The sequence below is a fragment of the Gavialis gangeticus genome, unplaced genomic scaffold (genome assembly GCF_001723915.1).
Source record: "Gavialis gangeticus isolate Ggan-Ray unplaced genomic scaffold, GavGan_comp1, whole genome shotgun sequence".
Lineage (NCBI taxonomy): Eukaryota > Metazoa > Chordata > Crocodylia > Gavialidae > Gavialis > Gavialis gangeticus.
Genome location: NW_017729026.1, coordinates 19,643,813 through 19,654,693, shown reverse-complemented (window position 1 = coordinate 19,654,693; position 10,881 = coordinate 19,643,813). Strand labels below are relative to the sequence as shown.

At 42.1% G+C, this 10,881-nt stretch overlaps 1 protein-coding gene across 1 annotated transcript in view; it reads left to right on the top strand.

Annotated features, from left to right (window-relative positions):
* The first annotated feature begins 271 nt into the window (after positions 1–271).
* KPNA5 (karyopherin subunit alpha 5) overlaps positions 272–10,881 on the top strand; it is a 31,360-nt gene continuing 20,750 nt past the window's right edge. Inside the window, exons 1-7 of the mRNA XM_019520050.1 lie at positions 272–366; positions 2,065–2,198; positions 2,916–3,017; positions 3,105–3,204; positions 6,888–6,982; positions 9,305–9,436; positions 10,393–10,481. Coding sequence (XP_019375595.1) covers positions 363–366; positions 2,065–2,198; positions 2,916–3,017; positions 3,105–3,204; positions 6,888–6,982; positions 9,305–9,436; positions 10,393–10,481 — 656 coding nt within the window. The 5' untranslated portion in view covers positions 272–362. The remainder of the gene's footprint in view (positions 367–2,064; positions 2,199–2,915; positions 3,018–3,104; positions 3,205–6,887; positions 6,983–9,304; positions 9,437–10,392; positions 10,482–10,881) is intronic.

Below are 10,881 nucleotides of genomic sequence, written 5' to 3'. Positions count from 1 at the left end.
GGCGGGCCAGGCCCCAGATGCACCCGCGCTAGGTGGCTCCGCACCTCCGACTCCGAGGCCAGCTCCTGCCCGCACACGTCGCACACCGGCATCCCTGGGGCACCCAACCGGTAGCAGGTAGTAACGGTCGGGCAGCTGAATTCCTTTCCGCTTCCGCACCAGCAGGGCACATACGCGCGGGGTATGACGGGAACTGTGGTTTTGTGCTGGGCTGTCGGCTCGGGCCGAAGCTGCGTCACTCGCGGCGCGCGGGGCCTGCTGGGAGGAAAGGCGGGGCTCAGAGGGCGATCGCGGTCCCCATCTTGGATTGCGAGACGTTACGGGTGGTGGCCTTTGGGGCCTCTGCCTCGGGCGCCGCCTCCATGGGTGAGAGCAGCGGGGCGGGCGCGGGCGCGGCTCGGCGCGGGGCACAGAACGCGGTCCTGCGGGCTGGGGCCGACCGCCGCTTGCCCGCGCCTCTGCGGGGCGGCCTAGGCTGTCCGGGGGGAAGGGGGAGCCGGTCTTGAAGGGCTGCCTTGCCAGCTCTTTAATATGAAATGATCGTTTGGGAAGTTCAGATAATCCTTTTTGCTGAAGAACGAGCGTACGCTGAAAAATATACAAATAAGCATGCAAATAAGTGGTCTTCTTTTTTACTTTCTATTGCTCTTTGTAAGTTGCCAGCGAGTGAGGGAGGACTGGGTCATCCAAGCGGAAGCATGTCTTTATTTGGAGGCCATCAGTCCTTAGAAAGTGCTGACAGCAAGCCCAGAAGTCAATTAATTGACTCTCTGAGAGGGACTTGGGTTAATGAGCTGCCTGACAAATGATCATATGCTTTGAACGTTTTTACTATCACTGGTCATACCAGATTTGAAATTATCATACGAGTATGATGATTTTCGTACACCTGGCAAGGGTGGCCTGGGTTGGCTGTGGAGGGAGTCAGCTGTAGAACGGGGACTGTCCCTGGCTCTCAGTTCCTTACCTCTGGGAGGAGAGCTGTGTGTTTGCAGCCTGAAAAGGGGGTCCTGCTGCTTGGGAAGGTGCAGGGTGGCTGCAGTCATATCAAGATTTTGAAAAGATTTGGCTAAATCTTACCCCATCTGGCAGCAGCAACCCAGAGGCAATAAGCTTTCCTGGGGACTGTCTGCTCTGGTTACAAACTCTTCAGGCCAGCGTTGTCAGGTCTTCGATGTGAAATTATCAGTTTGGAAGCTCAAAATTATTGTATTTGCTGAAAAACTGTTGCACGCTGAAAAAAATATGTAAATAAGTACACAAATTTCTTATCTACTTCATATTGCTCACTCTAAGTCAGCAGTGAGTGAGTGAGAACTGGGTCATCAAAGTCAAAGCATTTCTTTATTTTGAGGCAAGCCATCATAAGAAAGTGCTGATGCAAACCCAGAATTGGTTAAGATTCCCTGAGAGTGACTTGGGTTTTGCATATTCTGCATCAATGAGCTACTTCAAAAAATATTGTGTTTTAAATACCTTTACTGTTGTTGATCGTACATCGCACAACAGGTGAAATTATTGTATAAATGTAATAATTATCGTACACCTGGCAACACTGCTTCAGGCTGAAGGCACCAGCATTGTAAAAGGAGCTGGGCGTGGCGAGAGCTGAAGGGAAGGCACCGAATGCTGTCATTCGCAGTTCACCTTGGTCTTGCTCTTGTTTCCAAGGTGCCACTAACATGACACGTCCCATCAGAAGAGAGGCAAGCTACCACACTTGGGGGCATGGTCGGTGATAATCAATTTGGCAGGTTTCACTGTGAAAACGGCACGCAGGCGTTGCCCACAACGCGGTAACTTGCTTTTTCCAGCCTACTGTGTCCACAAGAAAGGTGCTGTCACATGCAGCTGGTTGAGCGCTCCTTAGTTTGTTTTACATTGAGTACACTGTTTCCTAACTCAGGGTTTAGGCAATGCATCTGTTTAGGCAGCCTGTCTTTCAAAATGGAGTGGGTGCCATCCACTGTCAGAGGATGACAGTTTCTTGCCCTAGAGATTGTGCAGGTGCTTGTATCTCATAACATACAGACTTTTAAGTAAAAGCTTTGTTCTTTGTCATAGACACCATGGCAAGCCCAGGAAAAGATAATTTTCGGATGAAAAGTTACAAGAACAATGCACTCAATCCTCAAGAAATGCGCAGACGGAGAGAAGAAGAAGGAATCCAGCTTCGGAAGCAAAAAAGGGAAGAGCAAGTAGGTCTCTTACTCTGAAACATAGTAAATATGGTCTATTAACTAAATAACTGAATATTTGTGAACGTAGAACGGCATCCACAAAGGTGTTGAGATACTTTTTGTTGTCTGGCCCTGGATTAAGGGGAAGTGGGGGCGGCCATGCTCCATATGCAATTCATGGAGAAACTGCCCTTCAGTATAATCCAGAGAAGACACAGGAGAACAGAGAGGCCTAACATATTGAATAGGAAATGCTGAACACAGGGTTGAGTCTTAGTCCACAAATTCGTTGAGAGAGTGATTCACATTCCATTTTAAAATATGTTTTGAATAATATTGACTAAAATAGCAAGACTTTAAAGAAGAGGATTTAGGGTTTTTTCTTACATTTAAAAAATGTGTCAAGTGTTCTGATTTTAAAAAAGAATCGTACAAGCTAAAGTGTAGCGTGAGTGAAGCCATTGCTGTTTGTCTCGTTATATAAATTATGGGGATGTTTTGTGCATCTCCTTCAAAATTCATAATTTTTTTGTTGTAAGATCCCCATTTGCTTCAGTGACAGGAAAGGTGACTTGTTGATTACTTGCTGAAACTTACTTTTTTTCAAACTTACCGAATATCTTTAGCTGCTCATGGCACTGCATACTTTGAATGTTTACCCCTAATTTGGGTGGGAGGGGAGGTCATTTGGAAAATGTAATATTGTGAAACTTTATCTAGTTCTTCTTCATTTAGTTATTTAAACGCAGAAATGTTTCTCTCCCGGGAAACGAAGACTCTATGGTAGAAAGCCCTATCCAAGATCCTGATGTCAGCTCTACTGTACCTATTCCAGAGGTGAGTGTTTCAGAATTGCATTTGCAGTGTGCTTTCGAAGTACTGAAAACTGCAAAGATGTTATTTTTTTTTAAATTTTTTTTTAAGGAAGAAGTTATTACAGCAGATATGGTACAGATGATTTTCTCAGACGATCCTGATCAGCAGCTTACAGCAACCCAAAAATTTAGAAAACTGCTTTCAAAAGGTAAATTAGTGTTGTGTTGCTTTCTTTCTTCAAATTTGTTCATAAACACACTATATCTTGAATTTGTTACACTCTTTAAAAAGAGAGCTAACTGAAGCTTCTAACTCTCGTATCACATGAATGCCAAATTCATTTGAACATAATGGTTAACATGCAAACCTTTATTACTCTACAGTTAAATCTTTTAGACAGAGAAAGAAAAACAAGGACATTTTGATTATAGTATCAGAACCAATAGCTGCACACTTAGCAATCGTTGCAACCACCGCTTAGCGCTCTTAGTTGGTGCTGAACAAACCGAGTGTTAAGTGGAAACACGCTAAGCGAAACCTGTTTCCCTAGAGAAGTTAATGTAAAATATAATTGGTTCTGCCAGTACTTGCTGCCTGTCGGCCAGCAGCTCCAGCACTGCCTTGCCAGCCCAGGCCCCAAGCTCCTGCCGGCCTTGGCCCCAGGCACCAGCCTGGGCCCTGCGCTCCTGTAGCCCTACCAGCTCACACCCCCCTGTCTCCCCTTCTTACTGCTGTGCCTCTCACCCACCAGCCACTGAGCTTTTGCTGCTCCGTCCTGGGCCTCTTCAGCCCAGGCCTTGGGCACTGGCCCAGGCTCTGCACTCATGACCCCTGCCTGCCCCTTTACACCACCAGTGCTCCTCCCTGCCCGCTCCAGCATCACATGCCAGAGTGGATCCTGTGCTTCTGCTGTCCTGCACCCCCACCAGCACTTGTCACTTCACTCAAATGCCACCACTACCACTTCTCCCCATCCCTGCACTCAGCGTTATAGCGAAATGCTCTGAGCACTAAGTGAAACCAAGTAGGTATTTTAAATGAGCACTATAGCAAAACTGCGGTAAGCGAAGCTGCATTATGCAGGGGTTACCTGTACTTAAATCTCAAGCAAGCTAGTGTTTACCTTTGTGAAAAATTTGATTTGGCTGCTAATATTAAAATGCACTTGCAGCTTTTGTTGAAGATTGTGACTGATGCATCTCATAGAATTATAGAGAAGTAGGTCTGGAAGGAACCTCCAGAGGTCATCTAGTCCTTGCCTAAGCCAGAATCATCTCTATCCAAACCATCCCATACAACTACAGACTCAGCTCTGACACAACCACAAGACATAACACCCTAACTTGCCACTGATAAAGCAGGGTGACCACAGCAATTGACATTCTGATGCTGCAAATGTTGTTAAACTATGCTTGAGAGATCCAAAGATGTGGGCCATGCCCCACTTCCCCACCCCCTACAAAGCAAGGCAGACATCCCCAGTCTGTACCAATGAATTATTCCTTATCTGCTGTTTATGTGAAAACCCCTTATACAACTTACTGATTTCAGATGGAGCAGTGAAGCAATGTAGAGAAAGTTCTCTTAATATCTTTTAAAGTGTAATTTTAAGTATTGTCTGTAACAGTAATAAACTAAAATTCAAACAAGTGCCCCATAGGCAAAACTTTTAGGTAATGTTTTAGACAGTAGCATTTGGAAACATTCCAGAAGGAGATGGTGGCATGGTATTCACAGTACTGTCTGAGTTTATGGACAGCACAGTAGCCAGGAGTACAGTTTAAGTCAAGTCTTGTGCATTTTATCCAGTAATTCTGGATTTCATAGATTTCATAATTAGGGCTGGAATAGACCTCGAAAGATCATTGAGTCCAGCCCCCTGCCCCAAGGGCAGGAAGTCAGCTAGGGTTAAAAGATCCCAGCAAGATAAGCGTTCAAATGCTTCTTAAAGGAGTCCGGAGTAGGTGCTTGCCCCACCTGTGGAGGGAGTCTATTTCAGGCCTTGGGGACTCAGACAGTAAAGAAGTTTTTCATTATATCTAGCTTAAAACGGTCTTGGAGAAGTTTGTGACTGTTGGACCTTGTTATCCCTTGGGATGCTGCGGTGAACAGGCATTCCCCCAAATTCTGATGCACAACCCTGATGTACTTATAGGCCGCCACCAAGTCACGCCTGAGCCTGCGGTTTTCTAGGCTGAAGAGTCTCATGGCTCTTCCTTGTTTTGACTTCTGCATGGCTAAAGGCCAAACAAGAAGTCTGCTGATTTGTTTTAATGGAATGATCATTCTCTTGGATGGAAACTTTTTCTGTTGTTTGTCGTTGGGATTGTAAGAACAGCTTCAAACCAGTTGTCCGCTGGCTTTTTCATTTTTTTGTATCAATAATGGTATTTAATAGGTTGGGTATTTATTATTTAGAAGAAACTGATATTTGTTCCTTGCTGCATGGTAGCCAAAAAAAGTAATGAGTGCTTTAAAGCAGTTTGCTACTTATTGATTACTTTGGCATTGTGGCCTTTAAAGTTTGACTACAACACCTGCTGTGTGTTGTAGTGATCTTCAGGACTGATTTTAAAAAAAAAAAGTTTTGTTCCAAAAAACCTGGATATTTTAAAAAAATTGTAATGACATTCTTATAAAAAAACTGTTTTAAAATTAATTTTGAATTGATACAAAATATTCTATAACTTAAGCTACCTCTTAAAATTATTGGATTCAGGAGCTTGAAGCAGATACTTTGTGCCTTACTAGCTAAAGAACAAGGTGGGGAAACATCCTAACTTTTGAGTAAAGTTTTACGAATATGGCACGAGAAGTTGTGCATTTTATGAAGGTTTTGATTCCTATAGGGACGAAGGGCTGTGATACTGAGTACATAGGATAGAAAACCGAAAGTCCCTGGCTATAGGGCATTATGCTTTTCTAGTAAGGGTGATACTGTGCACCAAACTTGAGGTCAGGAAGGATTTTCTTTTCTTCCTCTTAAGCAGAATGGCATGGGCTTGTGGTGCTTTTTGTCTTCCTCTGTATTATAGTTCTTTATCTATGATCTTATGCTATGATCTTAGCAGTTAATGAACTGCTTCCCTATTGTTGAAGTAGCAGGGCATTGGCAGTTCCCTCGTTTTTGTCCTACAGTGTGTTATAGGTGGGGATCTGCACCGTGGGCCAGATGAGTGGTACTGGGGCCAGCCCTTGGGCTGGATAGTACCTGCAGACTGTCCTGGGGTGCTTGGTCCTGTGCATGGGGCCAGTTTAGTCCAGGTGCTGCTGGCAACTTGTGGCCCAGCTCAAAGAAGTGTGCAGCTGGCAGCACACACCATGGGCTGGTGTTGTATTCTACATGCAGTGCACTGGTCCAGCCTGAGATCCCCAGGCAACATTGCAGGCCAGATGATTACGCTCTGTGGTCAGATCTTTGACACCCCTGTTACAGGATATCCTTGGTGTTTCCAGTTATTGTTCCTTATAGTTGAATGTGAGGATTCAAAGTGGGGAGTATGGACATGCTTTAGGGTTAATGATTGTCTGTGAATGCAGGGGACTGGAGTTGATGGCCTAGGTCACCGGTTCCCAATCTGTGGTACACGTACCACCACTGGTATGCAGACATCTTGTCAGTGGGACGCGTTAACAGACTTATTATAATTACTTCATATGACAAAAATTTCCTGGTGGCACTTAAGGTTGTATCATTTTACATTGGTGCACAATCTGTCAGAGTTTGGGAACTGCTAGCCTAGGTGATAATCAAAGAGCAAATTGTATTTAAGGTAAAGATTAAAAATATCAGAGGAATTTATTGAGAACCATGCTTAATAACTGAATTCATATCCGTAAAATAATTTAACCTGCTGCCTTTTCCATTCATACATATATCTTTTTTTCTAGAACCCAATCCACCTATAGATGAAGTAATCCAAAAACCAGGAGTTGTACAGAGATTTGTGAAATTTCTAGAGAGAAATGAGAATTGCACTCTTCAGGTAAGCTTATGCTTGATACAGGCATACATTTTGGATTGAAACATCAGAAGAAATTGAGGAGCACTTTAGTTTTAGAATTTAGTAGAGTAATATGTCATTAGAGCTTTGTATTGATGGCTCAGCATTTATTAATTGCTGTACTTTGATATGAATGATGGTCACTGTTCAGTATCAAGGTGTAGGCATAGCAGGGTAGTTGCATGATACAATTAAGACATTCTAAACTTGGGTGGAATTTAAAGTTAGAACTGCCCTCAGGCCCATAGTGACAGCAGAAGGGAGTAACTGTGCTCTGCCCGAAGTGACAGTTGGGTATGGATTCCCCATCCCTGCCTACTTTCAGGCTCCCTGGAGCCTGTGCCCAGATCAAGCCAGTGGGACATTGAGAGGGCCACACTGCTGCCTCACACCTAGTTCTGGTCCTTGTGCCCCAGCTGGGCCTCATGGATGCCCACTCACCTGCCACTGCCCCATTCCTGCCCTAGCAACTACCTGGCTGCAGCTGCTCTCTTCCCCCACTTCCCACCTCCCCCTTCTCTCTCACCCTTTCCTTTTCCCCACTCACCTGCTGCTCTTTGGCTGTCCTGGCTGTTAGTCCAGGACGTAAGAGTCTGGGAAGATAGCCAGGCCACCTCTCAGGTGGCCTCCCAGCAGTACCTCCCAGGATACCAGAGGACTGCAGATTGGCTGTTTTAGCTCAGTGGAGCAGCCTGATGTTAATGTTGGGGATATAAATATTGTTAAAAAAATTATCCGTTTAATCTCTAATTATGTCGGCTGCGGGGCGCACATAGACCTGATCAGACACAGCTGCTTTTGCTTCGTGGGCAGGGCCTTTGACAGGGGAGGAGAGGGGACAGCACCAAGCCAGCAGCAGCAGGAGAGGGGCTTACCCAGTCCGCTGTAGCTGCTGATATGCTGGGAGGGAGGGAGCAGACTGTCTATGGGTACTAGTCCCCCTTCGTCCTTCTTCCTTCTCTCTTTCTTGTTCCTCCCTTCCTCCTGCTGCCTGCCTGCCCTGCTGCGTTCCTGTTTCTCAGATGCTGCTGCTTCTCAGCCCTCCTCCTCCCTCTCCCCCCCATGCTAAATGTTAATTGGTAATGTGTTACTGGTAGAAATACAGTTATCCTTTAACCTTTCACATCCCCCTTTAAGGTGACTCAAGTTGGGTAACAGGACCCAAAGATCATCCTTGCCTGAAGTGGCATAACTTTAAGGTGTTTATAGGGCATTTAGCACTTGTTAATGAGCTTTACCATGCAGAGGCTTATATTTTAAATACCCTTAATAGGGTCTAAGTGTAATGTGTAATTTTACCCATGGATGTAATTCAGGTTGATGCAGCATTTGTCTGTGCATAACTTATGAAGGGGACTACAAGAAAAATGGAAGATACTTTCTGTATATTGTTTTCATTGATGTTAACCGCTTTTACAGATGTTACGAAATCAAAAAGGGAAGAAATTAAAAGTCCTCTGGTCCTTCATAAAATTTTCAAAAAGTTGGCAGTAGGCAGTAGGAATTACTGTTTCTATCCAAGTCGGTTAGCTTTACAAGCAAGGCTGATAATTGCCTTGTCTACATGTAAGTTTTGTGAGAGTTTGCTTAAATTTGAGTGTGTGGACAGACAAAACAGTTACATTGATTTTAAAAGTACATAGACTTTGGTACGACTGTATTTAGTATGACTCTTTCACCTCTCTGCTTTTAACTTACAGTAAGTGAACCTAAACCAGAAAAAATTACCCTTTATAAAATGATGTTGAGATTTTTTTTCTGTCTTGCGTTTTTGGCTTAGTTCATCAGAATTAGGACTTAAGTGTATGTAGTGTAGTAGAGCATTGGGAATTAATGTAACTGGATCATCACTGCACTTCAAAATGCTGCAGTTGTACATCTCTCCCTGCCCTGAAATTGAGTGGTCACAAAAACATTTGCATTTTTTTAAAAGCGTACCTGTATTTAAATTGAGTGCAGCTGCCTTGCCACAAGGCTTATTTTCTGATTGTACAGAAAGGGTGGGGGGGACACGGACTAGTATCCAGCAGCTTTCCTTTATCAAGGAAATAGGTGAGATGTTTTTGGATAGTACCTGTTGATTTAGATTAGTAAAGTAACTGGTAATTAATTTTTAATGCTTTTTCTTCCTTTGGAAAGCAAAATAAAGGGAGTGGCTGACAAATTTTGGTATAAAAGAGAAAAAATCTATTGGAAAATAAACACATAAAACTCATAAAACCATAACATCTGTACAGTTTTAATGTACTTGTGCTTTATTATTAGATAATTTGACCCCTCTGGGTTTTTTTTCCCATTTGTCAGTTTGAAGCAGCTTGGGCATTGACAAATATAGCATCTGGAACGTTTCTACACACCAAAGTAGTAATTGAGACTGGAGCTGTTCCAATTTTTATTAAGTTGCTTAGCTCAGAGCATGAAGATGTCCAGGAGCAGGTAAATATTTGAGGGGAGGGGTGCATATATTAAAAATGCATTTGTAAAGGTCTTTCTTAATTCCCCTGTGTATGGGTCAAGAAGATTTAAGCCCTATGTTAATTTATTATTATGACTCCTGTAAAATAAGGCTGCACCTTTTAATATTCTTTTCATTCCTTCCTACCTGTTATGCTTTACCTGCCTTTTCAAAGTGGTTTCCTTTATCTTACATTTTTTTCTAAAAACTCATTTCTGTAGTGCCATTTACAAGAACTAAACAGGATCTAAAGCAATACTATCCACCACAATGCTATTACCTTTTGTTTGTTTGATATAGGGTTGTATTGTTTCTTTTGTCTTTGTTTTAGACTTTCCCTTCATTTGTTTTTTGCCACAAACATCTTGCTTGATGTGTAAGCACTTTAGAGAAAGGAATGCAACTCGCTTGTTTGTCGAGCTTATTGTTCAGTATACTTTTGCATTCACTTTTATGTTTATTTTATTAATGAGAGAGTAATAAAATAAAAATTCCTCTCTTTTAGCTAGTTCTGTTCATGATTTTGAATTTTAGACAATTTTATCTTAAAGAGGACTTTAGCATTGCTTTTGGATGACATTTCATTGCTGATAAGAAGACAGGCATCTGCTAGAAAAAAATCACTATAAAATACCATTAGTTATTTAAATAATTATTTAAATATGAAACTAGTAACTGATGCCTTTGTACAGGAATGACCTCTGTGAAGTTGAAACTGTTATTTATTATCTGATTTGTGAAACTTGCAAAATAAATAACAAAATGTGCACATCAAAAATTTCTCTTTTGACGTGTTTAATTTATAATTATATCATGAGCTGTTTTGATTAAGTCATAGGAATTTGTTGTGAGAGGAATACATACCAATATACTACGCTCTAAAGTACTTTTATTTAATATGTGCATGTTGGTTTATTTTAGTATTTTGTTTTCAAAGGCAGTATGGGCTCTTGGTAATATTGCTGGTGATAATGCAGAATGCAGAGATTTTGTTTTGAACTGTGGAATACTGCCACCGCTCTTGGAGTAAGTATTGTAAGTTAATGTCATAACTAAAATATAACTATAATTACAAAATTATAGTTACTAAGAATAAGAATTCTAAGCAGCAGATTGTCATTGCATTAATAAATGTGTGTTAGTATACATATTTTAAATAATATACATAAGCTTCTCTACTTTTTGTAGGAAACAGTTTTGAATTGAGAAAATACCAGTTGTTTGTTTACTAGCCCTTGGGACAGATTCTGTAGGTTTGAGATTATTTTGTGTTGTTTTTAATTGGTAGGTCCGTCATTGAAAAGGGTTAGTTTTATAGATTTAATAGAAACAATAGCATATAGGCTCTTAGGTGCAGCCAAGTGAATTTTCCAACTTAGTTTGTGGAGAAGGTATAGCGAGAAGAGATAAAACCGGTTTGCAGTCC